Source organism: Pristiophorus japonicus, chromosome 10 (assembly GCF_044704955.1).
Source record: "Pristiophorus japonicus isolate sPriJap1 chromosome 10, sPriJap1.hap1, whole genome shotgun sequence".
Classification (NCBI taxonomy): domain Eukaryota; kingdom Metazoa; phylum Chordata; class Chondrichthyes; family Pristiophoridae; genus Pristiophorus; species Pristiophorus japonicus.
This window is the reverse complement of record NC_091986.1, coordinates 141,331,577-141,352,477: the sequence shown is the minus strand read 5'-3', so window position 1 is coordinate 141,352,477 and position 20,901 is coordinate 141,331,577. Positions and strand designations below refer to the sequence as shown.

General features: G+C 45.2%; 1 protein-coding gene across 1 annotated transcript in view; it reads right to left on the bottom strand.

The window, feature by feature from the left end:
• Positions 1–20,901, bottom strand: part of LOC139275111 (E3 ubiquitin-protein ligase SH3RF3-like) — a 591,968-nt gene that overhangs the window by 54,743 nt on the left and 516,324 nt on the right. The window contains exons 6-8 of the mRNA XM_070892131.1: positions 18,513–18,683; positions 18,059–18,306; positions 11,737–12,062 (exon numbers count right to left, since the gene is read on the bottom strand). Coding sequence (XP_070748232.1) covers positions 11,737–12,062; positions 18,059–18,306; positions 18,513–18,683 — 745 coding nt within the window. The remainder of the gene's footprint in view (positions 1–11,736; positions 12,063–18,058; positions 18,307–18,512; positions 18,684–20,901) is intronic.

The following is a 20,901-nucleotide window of genomic DNA, read 5'->3' as shown; positions in this document are numbered from 1 at the left end:
CTGTGAGGAGGATGCTAAGAGGCTGCAGGGTGATTTGGACAGGTTAGATGCGTGGGCAAATGCATGGCAGATGCAGTATAATGTGGATAAGTGTGAGGTTATCCACTTTGGTGGCAAAAACAGGAAGGCAGAATATTATCTGAATGGCGGCAGATTAGGAAAAGGGGAGGTGCAACGGGACCTGGGTGTCATGGTACATCAGTCATTGAAAGTTGACATGCAGGTACAGCAGGCGGTGAAGAAGGCAAATGGTATGTTGGCCTTCATAGCTAGGGGATGTGAGTATAGGAGCAGTTGTACAGGGCTTTGGCGAGGCCTCACCTGGAATACTGTGTTCAGTTTTGGTCTCCTAATCTGAGGAAGGACGTTCTTGCTATTGAGGGAGTGCAGCAAAGGTTCACCAGACTGATTCCAGGGATGGCTGGACTGACATATGAGGAGAGACTGGATCAACTGGGACTTCATACACTGGAGTTTAGAAGGATGAGAGGAGATCTCATAGAAATGTATAAGATTCTGATAGGACAAGACAGGTTAGATGCGGGAAGAATGTTCCCGATGTTGGGGAAGTCCAGAACCAGGGGACACAGTCTTAGGATAAGGGGTAGGCCGTTTAGGACTGAGATGAGGAGAAACTTCTTCACTCAGAGAGTTGTTAACCTGTGGAATTCCCTGCCGCAGAGAGTTGTTGATGCCAGTTCATTGGATATATTCAAGAGGGAGTTAGATATGACCCTTACGGCTAAAGGGATCAAGGGGTATGGAGAGAAAGCAGGAAAGGGATACTGAGGTGAATGATCAGCCATGATCTTATTGAATGGTGGTGCAGGCTCGAAGGGCCGAATGGCCTACTCTGCATCAATTTTCTATGTTTCTATGTTTCATACAACTTATCTGTGGGTTTCAGCGGAGCCAGAAGATTCTTCATGAGGCTGTAGGTCGGTGTCCCGCAGACTGTGAGGAGGACCGCTCTCCTTTTTGCAGTGCTTCCTTCTCCGTCCAGCTCGTTGGCTACAAAGTACTGGTCTAGGCTTCGACATAGGCTTCCCAGTCCTCACCCTCCGAGAACTTCTCCAGGATGCCCACAGTTTGCTGCATCTTTGCGTTGGATTCATATTCTCATCGCCAGTTATTGTGTTTCTAACACAGATGAGGCTGCACACAGGGAGGTTAAAGTAACAGTGACCTCAGTTTTTAATAAGACACTCCAGAGTGAGGAACAGGCCTTTTGGACCAGCTTATATACAGTGCTCCCAAGGGATGCTGGGATCCCTTGGGACTTCAGGGGATGAGCTCCCTGGTGGCGGAACACGGGAGTGCATGCTTTGCAGATAGACAACAGTTTCAAGTAAAGAATCTTTCTAAGATGTAAAACAAAACGTTTGTAGATTGACAAACACAACGAGGGGCGTTGGAAAACAGATAAAATTGCTGAGACAATTATGTTAAATATCAATACAAAAAGAGGCAGAAAATGGGCTTAATAGCTTATGAACAGAATTTTTATGGTTAGAAAGAGCCAAAAACTGCTGCATAATATACAACGGTCATCTCTGTTCAGCTGTGGAAAGGTGTTAGAGAGACAGACGTTAAGTGAAACAGCTCCAAAATGGAAGGGCTCATGTTGGAATGTGAACAAGAGGATTTGGCAGGAAAAGCAGGCAGCCTGAAGCTGATAAAAATCAATGCTCAGATCAGAGGACAGGGTATCAGACACTGCTTCTCAAATTTGCGTGATCCTGGTTGGAGCAGTGTCAGAGGCCAGAGACAAAGGCATTGGAGTGTGAATGGGACGGCGCATTGAAGTGATAAGGCACAGAGACATTAGGATCATGCTTGTGGGCAGACAAGAGCTGTTCTGCAATGTGGTCACCTAATCTGCTTTATAAAATTTATTTCCGATTTCCAGCATTTACATGTTTTTAATTTTCAACTTGCCCTAGTTTGTAAACAACCTGAGTGGCTTTTATTCGCCTATACCCTCAGCAAAGTAACCCAGTCGGAAGATTCTGGGCAGTACTTGTGCTTCCTTTAGTCTTATATCTTAGATGCTCCAGTAGAAAAGTGTTACTTTCAGTCCTTGAGTTTAACTTGACTTTGTTTTTAACAAAGATTCATTTTTACAGAGGCAATTTTTTGTGTCAGTCAGTTGGCATTTTCCCAAGATATTAGCTAGAGGTCGGTTGGAAGTCCTGCAGAATAAAACCGACAATAAATTCCCCACGTGTGCAAATACATTAATAACTATGAGCACACTGTCATGAGACTTCCACAGGTTTCAATCGGTCCTTTATTTGAAGTTGTTTTTGTGCTCCACTATGTACCACTCCCTCCAGTTCTAGAACCAGCCAGCAGTCTGCATTAACTTATTCTTTGATTTTCTCCACCCCTTCAAAAGAGAGGGCAGGTTGGTGAGTGAGCTGCTTTAATGGACTTCGAGAACAGCAGAGAATCACTGCAAGGAGGGAACAGCACTAGGAGACTTCATTACTGCTCTAAAGTTCCATTTCCGATGTAGTTGTAGACAGCATTTTTTGTGTTTATATATCTACTTGTATATTATAAAAAATCTTGTGTTTGAGTGCATTTTCTATCCAACTCCCTATTATCTGGATTTTGGTCACACTTTTATGGTCACCCGGTCTAGATGGGATACCTTCTAGGTAGCTGACGGAAGCTAGGATGGAGATACCAGAAACTCTAACCACATCCAATCTTTCAATCTTCCTTGGATATGAGTGTGGTGTCAGAGGACTGGAGGATTGCAAATGCTACACCCCTGTTCAAAAACAAAGTGATTAGCTGCACGAACATTTTTGTGTCCTTCTGCGCATGCGCATGGTGGACCCTGCACCTTTTGTGTATGTGTACTCGATCCGGATGCGCATGTGCAGCACGATATATGAAGAAGTCGGAAGTAGGGCCGAACCATGTTGCCGAGCCTGGAGCTGCTGTCATTGCTGCTGGGGCTTTTGGGTTATCATTCAAAAATCAATCACGATACTAAAAGAGCCTCCAGAACTTTTCTGAGTGAGCAAGAGAATGGGGCAGAGAGAGAAAGTGGGGAGGAGAGAGAGTGGGGGAAGAGAGAGAGAGAGAGAGAAAGAGAGAGAGAGAGTGGGGAAGAGAGAGAGCACGATTTTGCCTACCGAGGTGGATTCAGTGCGGGCGACATAGGTGGTGGTCTGTGACCTCGCTGCTATCTCCATGCCGGCTTCCCCCATGCCTTTCCCCTGATTGGACTTGTTAAGCCCACCCTCCAAGGTTCCCGGCCAATTAAAAGGAAGCGTGTCTGATGATGTGTCATCAGCCAGTTTCCTTAAAGGAACCATGTCCACATTCATTTTGACAGTTGTGCGGTCAGTGTTCTACAGCATTGAGGTGCTGCAAACACTGACAAGCACGGCACAAAAGGTGCACGGCTGCACCCAGGCTCTCCCAAAGCCTCCCCCCATATGCTTATGGAGGGAGTCACAGCACGCAGGGAGGTTCTCTTCCCTTCCAATGGCTGGAAGAGACCGCTCCAGGACACCAACGCAGCCTGGTTGCATATTGCGCAGGAGGGCACAAGCAGGGATGTCATCAGGAGGACCAGGTTGCAGTGGTGCAAACCTTTCAATTATCTCAGTAGACTGCAAAGCCACACTCAACCTCATCCTGCTGTGCCACTCATCACATTCCCATCACATCGCCTTCCCTACCCTACTCCTGCACATCCTTACTCACACCAACTTATCTATCTACATTCATCATCATCATCATAGGCAGTCCCTCAAAATCGAGGAAGATTTGCTTCCACTCTAAAAGTGAGTTCTTAGGTGACTGGAAAGTCCAATATGGGAATTACAGTCTCTGTCACAGGTGGGACAGACAGTCGTTGAAGGAAAGGGTGAGCGGGGAGTCTGGTTTGCCGCACGCTCCTTCCGCTGCCTGCGCTTGTTTTCTGCATGCTCTCGGTGAAGAGACTTGAGGTGCTCAGCGCCCTCCCGGATGCACTTCCTCCACTTAGGGCGGTCTTTGGCTAGGGACTTCCAGGTGTTGGTGGGGATGTTGCATTTTATCAAGGAGGCTTTGAGGGTGTCCTTGAAACATTTCCTCTGCCCACCTGGGGCTCGCTTGCCATGTAGGAGTTCCGAGTAGAGTGCTTGCTTTGGGAGTCTTGTGTCGGACATGCGGACAATGTGGCCCGCCCAACGGTGCTGTCGAGTGTGGTCAGTGCTTCGATGCTGGGGATGTTGGCCTGATCGAGGACACCAACGTTGGTGCGTCTGTCCTCCCAGGGGATTTGCAGGATCTTGTGGAGACACCGTTGGTGGTATTTCTCCAGCGATTTGAGGTGTCTACTGTATATGGTCCACTCCCTTTACAGCCACATCACTTTATCCCTCTCCTTCCCCTAGACCTGATTGATTTCTCGAAAACCTCGGTGCGTGTGTGGCAAGTGACATCATTGGACTGGATGAAATCTGGAAGTCATGACACTGTCACTATTCACTTCATACCCAATAAACCTGGTGTCAATCTGTTACCCACACACAATGCCCCATCTATGGCGGAATGGGGGTGGGGGGGGGGGGGTGAGGGGGCGGGGGGATGTTCAGGAATTTGTTGGGGGGAGGTCATGAATCCATGGGAGAAGAACGGGCAGGGGGAGAAGGTCAGGAACCCGGGAGTGGGAGAAGGTCAGGAGCGTGGGCGGGGGAGGGGTCAGGAGCATGGGCGGGGGGAGAGGTCAGGAGCATGGGCAGGGGGAGAGGTCAGGAACTTGGGCAGGGAGAGAGGTCAGGAACTTGGGCAGGGGGAGAGGTCAGGAACTTGGGCAGGGGGAGAGGTCAGGAACTTGGGCAGGGGGAGAGGTCAGGAGTGTGGGCAGGGGGAGAGGTCAGGAACTTGGGCAGGGGGAAGGGTCAGGAGTGTGGGCAGGGGAGAGGTCAGGAGCGTGGGCAGGGGGAGAGGTCAGGAGTGTGGGCAGGGGGAGAGGTCAGGAGTGTGGGCAGGGGGAGAGGTCAGGAGTGTGGGCAGGGGGAGGGGTCAGGAGCATGGGCAGGGGGAAAGGTCAGGAACTTGAGCAGGGGGAGAGGTCAAGAACTTGGGCAGGGGGGGTGGGGGAGGTCACGAACTTGGGCGGGGTTGGGGGGGGAGGTCAGGAACTTGGGCAGGGGGTGGGGGGGCGGTTAGGTCAGGAACTTGGGCGGGGGGGTTGGGGGGTGAGGTCAGGAACTTGGGCAGGGAGAGAAGGTCAGGAACTTGGGCGGGGGGTGGGGGGGAGGTCAGGAACTTGGGCAGGGGGTGGGGGGGGCGGTTATGTCAGGAACTTGGGCGTGGAGTTGGGGGGTGAGGTCAGGAACTTGGGCAGGGGGAGAAGGTCAGGAACTTGGGCAGGGGGTGGGGGGGAGGTCAGGAACTTGGGCAGGAGGTGGGGGGGTGGGGGAGGTCAGGAACTTGGGCAGGGGGTGGGGGGGAGGTCAGGAACTTGGGCAGGAGGTGGGGGGGTGGGGGAGGTCAGGAACTTGGGCGGGGGTTGGGGGGGTGGGGGAAGTCAGGAACTTGGGCGGTGGGGACAGGAACTTGTTTCGGGATGCGAGAAGGTCTTAACCCATGAGGGTGAGCCCTGTCTGTTCCAAGTGAGCTCTGTTCTGTCTGGAGACAGCTGTCAGAATGGCTCGAATTACACTTCACAAAGTCACTGATTACGTAGGCAGGGTAGATCTAATTGCACATTCCAGAAAAACTGCTCCCCCTTCCCTTTTATAGGGAAAAATTTGATTTTAGCGCCCCAAAAAAAAACCAAAAACCAAAAAAAAAAGGGGCCTTGAAAATGTCTGCTGTGTCACCCAGGTCGGGTGGCATGGTTTTAATGTTTTATGTTTTTGCAGGTTAACTCAAAAGAGTTTCCAGAAAAACTGCTGGGTGTGTCTTATCCTCCAAGAGGACCAATCAGCAATCAGGACTTGTCATCAAAGGGGCCCAATCAAAGCTTTAAGTGTTGCAAATTAACACGTCCGTTCAAAAAAGGGGAATGGGAATCAATCTGCTAACTATAAGCCAATCAATCGAATGCCAATGGTGGGAAAACTAATGGAGACAATTGTCAGGGACAAAATTAATTCTCACTTGGAGAAGCAGGAGATAAAAAGGGACAGCCAGCCCAGATTTATTAATGGAAAATCGTGTCTGACTAACTTGATTGAGTTCTTTGATTAAGTACCAGATGGGATTGATGAAGTAGATTTTGTATATGCGGGAAAAGAGTTTCAGGCACAAAAAAAAAAAAAAAAAAAAGAGTTTGTATATGCGGAATTTCACAAGGCATTCGCTTAAGTACCACACTACAGACTTATTTGGAAAATAGAAGCACATGGTATTAAAGAGATGATGGTAACTTGGGTACGTAATTGGCTAAGGGATAGGAGGCAGAGAGTAGTGGTAAACAGATGTTTTTCTGACTGGAGGTAAGTATGTAGTGGGGTCCCCCAGGGGTTGGTATTCGGACCATTGCTTTTTCCTTATAGAAAAATGAACTGAACTTAATAATAATAATATATATTCACGGTCACCTCCTTGACCTTGCCAACTGTCGTGGCCTCGCTATTCCAACTGCGTCAATTAAAGATTAGGCCATCTCTGACCATTTCCTTGTATTGCTCTTGACCCACATTCCCCTTCCCCAATCCAAACCTACTTCCTCTTGCATCTGCCCCTGGAAAAAACTCTCTCCAAACTCTCTTACAACTGCACTTGCCAACTCAAAACTGTCCAACCTTTGGCCCTCTTTTAATAATTACATTTCTGCAGCCACTGATCTGCTCAACCACACCCTCAACGCCACCTCTGATGTCTTAGTCCCTGTTAAAAAGATTACGCTCTCCCGCACTGCCCGTTACCCCGGTACAGCCCTCAACTTCGCTCCCTCAAGTCAAAAGGCGCAGACTTGAACGGATGTGGCAGACAACTGGTTTAGCCATTCACCACCAGATCTGGCTCGAATAAATAAAACATTATCGGTTCCTACTCTTGTCTACAAAAACTGCTCACTATTCCAGGATCATGCTGGAATGCAAATTAACCCCCGGCTACTATTCTCTACTGTCTCCTTAAACCCCTCTCCCCTGCCTCCACCACAACCACCTCCAACAATAAGTGTGAGGAGCTCATGAACTTCCTTGTCTCAAAGATTGAGACCATCTGATCAGCTGCATCTGCGAGTTCCCTTCCTTCACCGAGCCCACAGGGCCAAACTTCATCTGAGGCTCCCACCTGCCCTAGCCCTAAACTCGCATCTTTCTCTAGTTTCTCTTTAATTTCCCTTCTTGACCTCGCCACGCTCATCTTGTCCATGAAACCCACTTCCTCCTCCCTTGACCCTATTCCCACTAAACTGCTGACCACCCAACTTCCTTTTTTGGCTCCCATGTTAGCCGACATTGTTAGCAGTTCTCTCTCCTCAGATACTGTTCCCCTCTCCTTCAAATCTGCTGTCATCACCCCTCTCCTCAAAAAAACAACCTTTTACCCCACTTTTCTTGCTAGCTACCGCCCCATCTCCAACCTCCCTTTCCTCACCAAAGTCCTTGCACGTGTTGTCGCTTCCCAAATCCGTGACCATCTTTCCATGAATTCAATGTTTGAATCCCTTCAACCTAATTTTCGCCCCTGCCAGAGTACCGAAACAGCTCTCATCAAAGCCACAAATTACATCCTTTGCGACTGTGATAAAGGTAAACTATCCCTCCACGACCTTCTGGACCTGTCTGCAGCCTTTGACACAGTTGACCACTCCACCCGCCTCCAATGCCCCTCCAGCATCGTCCAGCTGGGTGGGACTGCACTCGCCTGGTTCCATTCTTATCTATCTAATCATAGCCAGAAAATCTCCTGCAATGGCTTCTCTTCCCACTCCTGCATCGTTACCTCTGGTGTCCCCCAAGGATCTGTCCTTGGCCCTCTCTCTTAATTCTCATCTACCGGTATATGTTGCCCCTTGGCAATATCATCCAAAAACACGGAGTCAGTTTCCACATTTAAGCTGACAACACCCAGCTCTACCTCTCCACCACTTCTCTCAACCCCTCCATAGTCTCTAAATTGTCAGATTGCTTGTCCGACATCCAGTACTGGATGAGCAGAAATTTTCTCCAATTAAATATTGCGAAGACTGAAGCAATTGTCTTTGGTCCACGCCACAAACTGCGTTCCCTAGCCACTGACTCCATCCCTCTCGCCAGCATCTATCTGAAGCTAAACCAGACTGTTCGCAACCTAAGCGTCATATTTGACCCTGAAATGAGTTTCCAGCCACATATCCGTGGCATAACTAAAACCGCCTATTTCCACCTCCGTAACATTGCCTGCCTCCACCCCTGCCTCAGTTCTTCTGCTGCTGAAACCCTCATCCATGCCTTTGTTACCTCTAGACTTGACTACTCCAACACACTCCTGGCTGGCCTCCCACATTCTACACTACGTAAACTTGAAGTCATCCAAAATTCAGCAGCCCGTGTACTAACTCGCACCAAGTCACGATCACCCATCACCCCTGTGCTTTCTGACCTACACTGGCTCCCAGTTAAACAACGCCTCGATTTCAAAATTCTCATCCTTGTTTACAAATCACTCCATAGCCTTGCCCCTTCCTATCTCTGTAATCTTTTTCAGCCTCACAATCCCACAAGATGTCTGCGCTCGTCAAATCCTGCCCTCTTAAACATCCCTCATTATAATTGCTCAACCATCGATGGCTGTGCCTTCAGCTGTTTCGGCCCTAAGCTCTGGAACTCCCTCCCTAAACCTCTCCGCCTCTCTATCTCTCTTTCCTCCTTTAAGACGCTCCTTAATACCGACCTCTTTAAAGAAGCTTTTGGTCATCTGCCTTAATTTCTTCTTTTGTGGCTCGGTGTCAAATTTATCTTTTTTTTCTTGTAACACTGCTGTGAAGCACCTTGGAACGTTTTACTGCATTAAAGGCACTATATAAATAAAAGTTATTATTCTTAATAATATTAAGTGTGCAGTGATACACTTTGGTAGAAACAATGTTGAGAGGCAGTATAATCTAACTAGTACTATTTGAAGGGGGCGCAAGAACAGTGGGACCTGGGGTCGCTTATTCACAAATCTTTAAAGGTGGCAGGGCAAGTTGATGATGTGATTAAAAATGTATATGGGATACTTGGCTTTGTAAATAGGGGCATTGGATACAAAAACAAGGAAGTCATACTAAACCTTTAGTTGTGTACAATTCTGGGCACCACACTTTAGGAAGGATGTCAAGCCTTGGAGAGAGTACAGAGGAGGTTTACCAGGATGATACCAGGGATGAGGGACATCAGTTACGTGGAGATATTGGAGAACCTGGGATTGTTCTCCTTGGAGCAGAGGTTAAGGGAATAACTAACAGGTATTCAAAATTATGAGGAGTTTAGATGGAGCAAGTCGACAGAAACTTCTTCTTCTAGAAAGTGGGTCGGTAACCAGAGGTCACAGATTTAAAATAATTGGCAAAAGAACTAGAGGGGAAATGAAGAGATATGTCTTTATACGGAGGGTTGCTAAGATCTGGAATGCACTACCTGAAAGGGTGGCGGTTCCATAGGAACTTTTAAAAGGAAATTGGACATGTACTTGAAGAGGACTAATTTTACAGGGTTATGAGGAAAAGGCTAGGATGTGGGATTAAATGGGACAGCTCTTTCAAAAAGCCAGCACAGGCATGGCAGGGCGAATGGCCTCCTTCTGTGTTGTAAGATTCTACGATTATATGAAACTTCTGATATGAAGTTGCCTGTAATGGTGCAGTCATATACTCTGGTCAGTAGGTGATGCAATTGAGCAAGTTGCTGAAATCTCGCCCTATTGTCATTGTGTATATAAAAAAAGTTATATTCATCAACAGAGCGCAGGACAATTTTCAAGTATGGATATAAAAATACATTATATATATGAATTATATTCATTATAAATACTGTACAATACAAGCTATTTGCCGTAGAAACCACGCATATTGATTGGATGTTTACCCGAACCAAATTATTTCAGTACAATTATGATTTGTTTAATGTAAAACAAAACTGGTTTCTCTGAACCTATGCAACCCAGGCCTGGATCCCCAGGTGGGCCCCACTTCCACCAGGAAAGTCACGAATATGCCTGCTTTCCCTGGGCACATCGGCTGCCAAGACTGGAGTGGGTCCCTTTGAGGCCGGAAATGTAGGAATTCTGGGCGCTTACAAAGCCCTATGGAATCCCCCGCTTTTATCAGGTCCCATCCTAATTTGCAGCCTAATTACAGCAGGAATATGTGGCAGAGTGATTTTTGGCATCACTATGCATAAGAAAACAGAAACAAAAAAGTATCCCAGAGAACAACAGTGGGAGAATAAGAACATTTAAATCCTGTGTTATGATAGATGGGGCAAAAACAAATGTAATTACAGTGCTGAAAGGGTTAAAAATGTATGTAATGTTCTCTTCAGCCTGGCCGACATGCTCAGAAAATTAAAGATACAGCAGCAACTAAATGTAAAAATATAGGGATGTAGTGAATAATTGATCCCCAGCTGTAGAACACTGCCTATGAGGTTATAAAATGGAATAACGGGGACAATGAATTGTATGGGAGATAGTGGTACATTGATTGCCATTCCCGCTCTCCATTTATCTCAGGAGGACTGCCTCGTAACCCATCAGCAGCAGAGTTATGACTGTGTGATGTTACTCATGGTTGAGATAAGCTTGAGTCCCATTATTTCCCAGTAAGCACCATGTTCATATTTTAGGCAGAAAATAAGGATGTATAAAATAGATCAAAAATTATGAAACAGTAACTTTTAATTGGGGTGAATGTGATCATGTCTTATAATTACAGAAAAGCAAGAGCTATTTAGAGGAGTGTACTAAATTATGGAGTATATGATGTCTGTTAATACACAGAAATTTACCACACTTGTGTTATCAGTGGGAAAAAATGATGTTTCCGCCATGAATGGCAATTAATCTCCCAAGGTGGAACCCACAGATTTTCTCAAGACTAAAATTGTGTAAAACTAATCACTAAAGTAGCTATTTCTGGAGGTCCTTTATGGGTTAATGGATAAAAGTACTGAAGTACTGTATGGATTGGTACCTACTAGTCATACAGAACAGGATGAATCCACGTTTAATTTGCAGCCTGCGTTAGGTGAGTCAACATCAGCCAAAGTGGCAGTGAGGAATCTGCAGTTGGCTTCAGAATAGCGAAAGACAAAACCAATCTGGGTGCTTTCTCCTGATCACCATCAATGATCCCCACTGAAACAGGTGAGAAGGATCAGGCCCAGATGTCAGGCCCTTCAGTTAAATGGCTGGCTGTCATTCGCTGTCTAGGTATAACCATGAAGAATGGCTACTTAGCTAGGTGGCAGAGGGTTGCACGGCTTTTCTAGAACTCTAGCCCAATAGAAATCATTGGCTTCAGGGTAGCAGTAATTAAAGAAAAATTGATATTTTCAGTTATACTACAGATGTTCGAAATAGCATGGCTGGTAAAGAAACAGCAAATACTTCCACAAGTGAAGCTGAACGCGCGATGAGTGTCTCAGTCTGCGAGTTACGCAGTTAGTCCTGTGTATGGAAAATTTCAGTTCAATCTGCTGGCCATTCTCTAATCATCACACACATGTTATCCCCAAAATACAAGGTAGAAGAATGAAAGATTAGATTAAAAACCCACTCAATGAACAATCTAATGGTAAGTCTCACCCTCTCACTTTTCCGCTCTTCCAATTTGGGCACTACAGGTGCAGAGTTTGATGGACTGGAAGTCACTGAGGTACTTGCTGATCCACCCATCGAGTCCCCATTCAAGTTGGCTGCATTAACATTTGGTGGAGTAATTGCTACAGCTGCGGAGGTGAGTGAAATGGTTGGTCTAGCACCAGGAGCTCCAGAGGATTGATGAACGTGCTGCGGCGAGGTCATTGGCTGTGGTCGCACCACAGTGGCCGGAATACGGGAGGGAGGACTTTGTGTTCTTAGTGGTGGCACGGTTGCTGTAGGACGGTCAAGCGCTTGAACAGCAGGATGGACTGCAAAAACAAAATGGAAGGGATAGCAAAAGAGTTAGTTAGATTGATGAGTCTGAGCTTCCCTCAGTTTGTAGAACAGATTATTCAGGATGTTGCTTCCTCAGGTTATTCCCAAATAATGATAGTACCCATGTTAATCCTACCACTGAGCACAGATTAAATAAACAGCTTCTCAAAACACAAAAAGCAAAATGGAAGACTCTACACAGTATAATGTAGACTCCTTCCGGGGATTTCCTACATAATAAATTCCCGATTCCAAGCGAAGCTGTCTGGGATCGTATCAGCTGTATGTGATGGAAACTTAAATGCTTAAATTCCAACATCCCCCATAAGCCTTTCCCATCCCTGGACAATAGAAAAACAACTTACCTGAAAGCAAATGGCATAAAAAATTCTTTAGCTAAATGCTTTGGGTCTTGTAAAACCATCCAACCCTAAACATTGACTCATGAAATGTAATACAAAGTGGCTTTACAGCTACTGCTGAGGTAACACGGATATTAACAAGGATCTGAAATGTTGCTCTCGGGTCATGTTTTTCATGAAGACAAGAGTCATGAGCAGCAGATGACAAGGGTATCACATAAGAACATAAGAAATAGGAACAGGAGTAGGCCATAAGACCCTTCGACCCTGCTCCGCCATTCAATACGATCATGGCTGATCTGATCATGGACTCAGCTCCACTTCCCCGCCCGCTCCCCATAACCCCTTATCCACTTATCGTTCAAGAAACTGTCTATTTAGGTCTTAAAAATTAATTTAATGTCCCAGCTTCCACAGCTCTCTGAGGCAGCGAATTCCACAGACTCACAACCCTCTCAGAGAAGAAATTTCTCCTCATCTCAGTTCTAAATGGGCGGCCCCTTATTCTAAGATCATGCCCTCTAGTTCTAGTCTCCCCTATCAGTGGAAACATCCTCTCTGCATCCACCTTGTCAAGCCCCCTCATAATCTTATACGTTTCGATAAGATCACCTCTCATTCTTCTGAATTCCAGTGAGTAGAGGCCCAACCTACTCAACCTTTCCTCATAAATCAACCCGCTCATCTCCGGAATCAACCTAGTTAACCTTCTCTGAACTGCCTCCAAAGCAAGTATATCTTTTCGTAAATATGGAAACCAAAATTGCACGCAGTATTCCAGGTGTGGCCTCACCAATACCCTGTACAGCTGTAACAAGACTTCCCTGCTTTTATACTCCATCGTCTTTGCAATAAAGGCCAAGATTCCATTGGCCTTCCTGATCACTTGCTGTACCTGCATACTACCCTTTTGTGTTTCATGCACAAGTACCCCCAGGTCCCACTGTACTGCAGCACTTTGCAATCTTTCTCCATTTAAATAATAACTTGCTCTTTGATTTTTTTCTGCCAAAGTGCATGACTTCACACTTTCCAACATTATACTCCATCTGCCAAATTATTGGCCACTCACTTAGCCTGTCTATGTCCTCCTGCAGCCTCCTTATATCCTCCTCACACATTGCCCTTCCTCCCTTCTTTGTATCGTTAGCAAACTTGGCTACGTTACACTCAGTTTCCTCTTCCAAGTCGTTAATATAGATTGTAAATAGTTGGGGTCCCAGCATTTATCCCTGTGGCACCCCACTCATTACTGATTGCCAACCAGAGAATGAACCATTTATCCCAACTCTCTGTTTTCTGTTTGTCAGCCAACCTTCTATCCATGATAATATTTTACCCCCAATCCCGTGAACTTTTATCTTGTGCAGTAACCTTTTATGTGGCACCTTGTCAAATGCCTTCTGGAAGTCCAAATACACCACATCCATTGGTTCCCCTTTATCCACCCTGTTCGTTACATCCTCAAAGAATTCCAGCAAATTTGTCAAACATGACTTCCCCTTCATAAATCCATGCTGACTTTGCCTGACCAAATTTTGCTTTTCCAAATGTCCTGTTACTGCTTCTTTAATAATGGACTCCAACATTTTCCAAACCACAGATGTTAGGCTAACTGGTCTATAGTTTCTTGCTTCTTGTCTGCCTCCTTTTTTGAATAGGGGCGTTAGATTTGCAGTTTTCCAATCTGCTGGGACCTCCAAAGAATCCAGGGAATTTTGGTAAAATACAACCAATGCATCTACTATCCCTGCCGCTACTTCTCTTAAGACACTAGGATGCAAGCCATCAGGTCCAGGAAATTTATCTGCCTTTAGTCCCATTATCTTACTGAGCACCACCTCCTTAGTGATTATGATTGTGTTAAGTTCCTCCCCCCCTATAGCCCCTTGACTATCCACTGTTGGAATATTGTTAGTGTCCTCTACCGTAAAAACTGATACAAAATAGTTGTTTAGAGTTTCTGCCATCTCCATGTTCCCTATTACTAATTCCCTGGTCTCGTCCTCTAAGGGACCAACATTGACTTTAGCCACAGCACCATTCATAATTCAGATTTAAAGAGTATAAGAAACATAGAAACATAGAAAATAGGTGCAGGAGTAGGCCATTCGGCCGTTCGAGCCTGCACCACCATTCAATAAGATCATGGCTGATCATTCCCTCTGTACCCCTTTCCTCCTTTCTCTCCATACCCCTTGATCCCTTTAGCCGTAACAGCCATATCTAACTCCCTCTTGAATATATCCAATGAACTGGCATCAACAACTCTCTGCGGTAGGGAATTCCATAGGTTAACAACTCTCTGAGTGAAGAAGTTTCTCCTCATCTCAGTCCTAAATGGCCTACCCCTTATCGTAAGATTGTGTCCCCTGGTTCTGGACTTCCCCAACATCGGGAACATTCTTCCCGCATCTAACCTGTCCAGTCCCGTCAGAATCTTATATGAGATCCCCTCTCATCCTTCTAAACTCCAGTGTATAAAGGCCCAGTTGATCCAGTCTCTCCTCATATGTCAGTCCAGCCATCCCGAGAATCAGTCTGGTGAATCTTCGCTGCACTCCCTCAATAGCAAGAACGTCCTTCCTCAGATTAGGAGACCAAAACTGAACACAATATTCCAGGTGAGGCCTCACCAAGGCCCTGTACAACGGCAGTAAGACCTCCCTGCTCCTAAACTCATATCCCCTAGCTATGAAGGCCAACATACCATTTGCCTTCTTCACCACCTGCTGTACCTGCATGCCAACTTTCAATGACTGATGAACCATGACACCCAGGTCTCGTTGCACCTCCCCTTTTCCTAATCTGCCGCCATTCAGATAATATTCTGTCTTCGTGTTTTTGCCCCCAAAGTGGATAACCTCACATTTATCCACATTATACTGCATCTGCCATGTATTTGCCCACGCATCTAACCTGTCCAAGTCATCCTGCAGCCTCTTAGCATCCTTTTCACAGCTCACACCGCCACCCAGTTTAGTATCATCTGCACATTTGGAGATATTACACTCAATTCCTTCATCTAAATCATTAATGTATATTGTAAACAGCTGGGGTCCCAGCACTGAGCCCTGCGGCACCCCACTAGTCACTGCCTACCATTCTGAAAAGGACCCATTTATCACGACTCTGCTTCCTGTCTGCCAACCAGTTCTCTATCCATGTCAATACATTACCCCCTATACCATGTGCTTTGATTTGCACACCAATCTCTTGTGTGGGACCTTGTCAAAAGCCTTTTGAAAGTCCAAATACACCACATCCACTGGTTCTCCCTTGTCCACTCTATTAGTTACATCCTCAAAAAATTCCAGAAGATTTGTCAAGCATGATTTCCCTTTCATAAATCCATGCTAACTTGACCGATCCTGTCACTGCTTTCCAAATGTGCTGCTATTTCATCCTTAATAATTGATTCCAACATTTTCCCCATTACTGATGTCAGGCTAACCGGTCTATAATTACCCGTTTTCTCTCTCCCTCCTTTTTTAAAAAGTGGTGTTACACTAGCTACCCTCCAGTCCATAGGAACTGATCCAGAATCGATAGACTGTTGGAAAATGATCAGCAATGCATCCACTATTTCCATGGCCACTTCCTTAAGTACTCTGGGATGCAGACTATCATGCCCTGGGGATTTATCGTCCTTTAATCCCCTCAATTTCCCCAACACAATTTCCCGTCTAATAAGAATATCCTTCAGTTCCTCCTTCTCACTAGACCCTCAGTCCCCTAGTACTTCCGGACGGTTATTTGTGTCTTCTTTCGTGAAGGCAGAACCAAAGTATTTGTTCAACTGGTCTGCCATTTCTTTGTTCCCCATTATAAATTCACCTGAATCTGACTGCAGAGGACCTATGTTTGTCTTCACTAAAAGAAACAACCAAAAGGCAAGAAAAGGACTGTTACTCCCATGAGCAAACAAAGCTGGTTTTATACATACATTTCCTTCTCCATCTTCATCTACATTTCTCTATTGCTGAGCCATAGGCAGGTGCTGGGAACAGTTTCAAAGATCCTGGTAGACCTCACATCCCTCTCCTGTATTACTAACATGCCCTCCTATCCACATTTTATAAAATGTATAAACAAAATTATGGAACAATATAAAAATTGAATACCCATCAGCTGATATGTATGAGGTACTTTTTCCTTCTGTATTTCTAGAATTGGAAATCATACTACCTTTTACTGAAGGAAAAATAAATATTAATTTTCAAAAAATAAGTTACACTAGAAGGAAAAAATTCTGAATTATTTTCTTTTTGTCAAAACATAAAACACAGAGCAGAATTTTAAGTTTGACATGGAGCACCATTACATTTGTGAGCTCCTTCACTTCATGTCCTTGTGCTGCCTGGAGGCAGAATTCCCCAGAATCACATGTAATAAAAAATGAATCTGATTTATTCAGTCAGCAGCAGCCTGTGAGCTTTATTATAAATGGATGGAATCACATAATTCAATCCCCAAAACGTTGGCAAAAAATCTCAAATTTCTACATAATAAAATCAGGATATGCTAGAAACACACAGCTAGTCAGTCAGCTTCCTGACACACGAAGAAGCATTCTGGCCTCTTGATCTAGATGAGAGGGGGGCAGTGGGTGCACTCTCTGCCTGGTATTCACGTCCAATCCCAACAATATTTTAATTAAATGTCTTGTTGTGATTTGATATTTCTTCAGGCTAAGTATTTGGTATCCAGGGACATTTCCCATCATGGAATGTTTGTCAGTTAAAATACTTCTTGTGTCATAATCACATGACATGAAGGAGCAAATTGCCACATATAAATGTTTTTGCGATAAAAATAATACATGGCTTTCTTCAATCAAAAAAAAGTTTGCCAAATACTTTCTTCACAAAGGCTGCGCCCTTTAAGTTAAAGTACGACAGTGATGATGCAGGAGCACTCATGCTGTCCTTTCATTGTACTCTGAAGTATCACCTGCTCATGCTCTCAAAACAGACATTGGCTCCTCTATTTATAAAGTCTTTCCTTTAAAAATAAAGTTTAGAAAAATTGTGATATTAAACTAAATACCACCCAAAGTATTCAACTCAAAACATTGAAGTGTACTTATTAAATTTCAAACCTGTCCCTGGGCTCAGCACTGTGGGATAGAAGATTGTCCATATGACCAAGCCCTTGATTTTGTCCAGGTTATCCACTGGAGGATAGGTGCACCAATCAGCCCAGGGTAAGCCCTTTTATGCATTGCTTACTGATTGGTAACGCTGTGGTAAAGATAGGGGTATACCTTTTTAAGGAATTCAGGAGAAACTTCTTTATCCAGAGAGTGGTTAGAATGTGGAACTTGCTACTGCATGGAGTAGTTGAGGCGAATAGCACAGATGCATTTAAGGGGAATCTAGATAAGCACATGAGGGAGAAAGGAATAGAAGGATATGCTGAGTTAGAAGTAGGGTGGGAGGAGGCTTGTGTGGAGCATAAACACCGACATGGATCTGTTGGTCTGATTGGCCTGTTTCTGTGATGTAAATTCTATGTATGGATAAAGTTGATTACTACAAGAGCAACAAGCATTATACCACTTAGCTGGTGCAGTGATAAAGAGACATTAGATTTTGAAGCAAGCTTCAACGATGTGCATTACTTACCCATCTGCATTGCGCTGCGGGCTTGGTTGACGGTTTGCTGCCCTGAGTAGCGCAAGCAGTTGTTGATCTGTGGACTGGATGTGTGAAGCTGTGGCTGAACAGGAGGAATGGCGACAGGAGGAATGGGCCTCACACCATTATTCACAAGACTGGTTACTGCTGAATGGCCTGACGTGGAGCTTCCTTTCACAGTTTGGACAGCACCTCCTAGCACTGAATTTCTTGACTGAGCCGCTCCAAAGGGAGCCCTAAAAGACAGATACCACATAGTATTGAATTGCTGCGCTCACTAACTTCTTTACTTAAGTGACAAAGTTTATTGAAAAAGAAGAAAATAATTCTTCCTCTATTTATTCTTGATATCTCATCACTGCCTCCGTTATGCAGCACATTTTGGGCCATGAATTTCTGTGGCTGCTCTCAATAATGCGGTATAATCTGCTAGTGCACCCACCTGGAGACAGGAGTCACATAATTTCCAGGAAAAACACCAGACATTCCAGTTCTCAGTGAAGTGCCTTTGAACCATCCATCCTGGCATTTCTCAATGACACGATACATCTCTCCTTTCCGCAGCTCCAGCTCATCTGCTTTTTGTGGCTTGTAGGCATACATGGCCATATATCTGCAGTTGCAAAATAAGACATATGCAAAGTTAAAGTTTCCAATCTCCACTCTGATTTCTGCATTAGTCTACAGACCTCTGTTCATCAATAATCAATGCGATTTCTGTGACCGACTATTAGGGGTGTGCTTCTGTGGGTCAGGACAGGACTGCTGCTTCTTCTCGTTTTCCCCTCCAGTCCTCCACAAAGATGAAGCAGTGAGTCAAGTAGTGGCCTGATGGAAAACTGGCAAAATTCATTCAACGGGGTAAATGAGATTTCAATTGAGTCTGTGATTTAAAGTCTCAAGCCTTCAAACTTGGAGAATACAGAGTAGTTATATTGGGCCCAAGTTCCCTAAAGAAAAAAAAATGGCACTTACTTACCTGGATGGCCATTTTTTTGTTTTTTTAATTGCGCATGCACACAAGAAAAAACAAATACCAATTTGCACATGTGCAGTAGAAAGTATAAAAAAAACAGCACATGTGGGGACTATGTGGATCACCATTGAGAATCCATTGGTGGCAGAGGTAGTTTCGCAGGTAGGAAATACAGCTTCGTTCTCGAGATGGCTGCAATGGAAGGGCGCAGAGAAGACGAAAGGGTTAGGGACGGAGAAGGGGAAACCGTAAGGGCGAAGAGATTTCTCGAGGAAGAAACTGAGCCCCTGGTAGACTTAATTGAGAGTAGATGGGGAGCTCTTGAGAACAAGTGGAACTTTGGTAAAAATAAGTTTAAAACGTTTGCACTCGCAAAAGTTTGGGACCAGGTTGCAGCTGAGTTTAATGGAATGTCCATGACCACGAGAACCGGTGTGCAGATAAAAAAGTGACAGGACCTCGGACAAGCAGTGACTGTAAGTAATACGTTAAACTTACATTTATTTGGACTTTTAAATATATGTATAGTTATGCACTGCAATAACATCTACAAATATGATCTGTGTGTGTGTGCGCGTGTGTTCAGAAGGTCTCTTAAAAAGTTCCATTTGCATCTTTGCAGAAGATGGCATCACAGATCAACCGAGAACGGTCACAAACTGGAGGAGGTCCACCAAGTAGGCTGCAACTAACAGCCCTGGAGCAGAGGAAAGCATCAATGATTAAATGTCACAGGAGAAGACCAACCATCAACGCGGAAGTTGGGCCCAGTTTTCCAATAGAGGGTAAGCCCTGCAAATTGCACAGTCTGGGTTGGCTAAATGTTACATCATGCATGTTCTTCCTATGCTTCTCCTTCCTCAATGCTGCTAACTAAGCATCTATCTTTTGTTCTGCAGAGGTTGCGCATCAGGAGGAGATCGAAGGTGCACCTGAAGTTGAAGGAGAGAATGTTCAAGAAAACGCCACGGCAGATATTCCAATTCAGGAGAATGATGGGCAGCAAGAAGTCATAGACGACAAGATGGTTACCCTGGATTTGGAGGTGCTGAACCCCTCAAGGATTCCAAGCCCTTTCATGAGTGAATCAACCGAGAGGACTTTTCTAGGTGTGACGTCTGAGGCTGTGGGTACAAGTGTGTCGCAGCAAGCCACACCTGCGAGATGTCGTAGGGGGGGCGAACTCCAGACCTGCTGCAGAAACACTGAATTCTGAGAACATAGGACATCTTGTAGGGATGAGCGGGGAGAACATCCAACAATCTCGATTGCTCTTGGAAGCCTTTGGTGGGATGAGGGCAGGGTTGGGGAGACTGTCATTTCAGGACGGTTGAACGAGGTAGTATCAGCAATAGTGGGGGCTCACCAGGCTGTCCCTAATGTGAGGAGCGCTTTCCACTCTGCACCAAAATCAAGGGTTGATCCTGAGACTGAGGTTGACTATGAAGAGGAACCCAGGCATTCCACTATGACACATTTTGATGGTGTCCCTGTTGTAGCCCAGCAGCAAGAAACGCCGCGCCGGAAAAGAAACAGATTACACCGGGGGTACGGGGGGCAAGGAAGCAGAAGTCTGTAACTACGGGCACACGTAGGGATAGCGGCATCTACTGGGGCAGGATTGACGCACAGTGCTAAAGAAGAGGATAGATGTCTTGTTTGTTTTTTCGTTGCTTTAGTTGATCGTTCTTTGTAAAGTTTGCCACGGTTTTGAACAAAGTTTTTAAAGTTTTGAAGTTTAAACATAAGTAATGTTAAGCTAATTACAACTGTGCTGTACTAATGTTTAATAAACATTCTAATTTTAGACTTTTAACCCGACTCCTGCACTACATTTTTTAATGCTGCACTAATA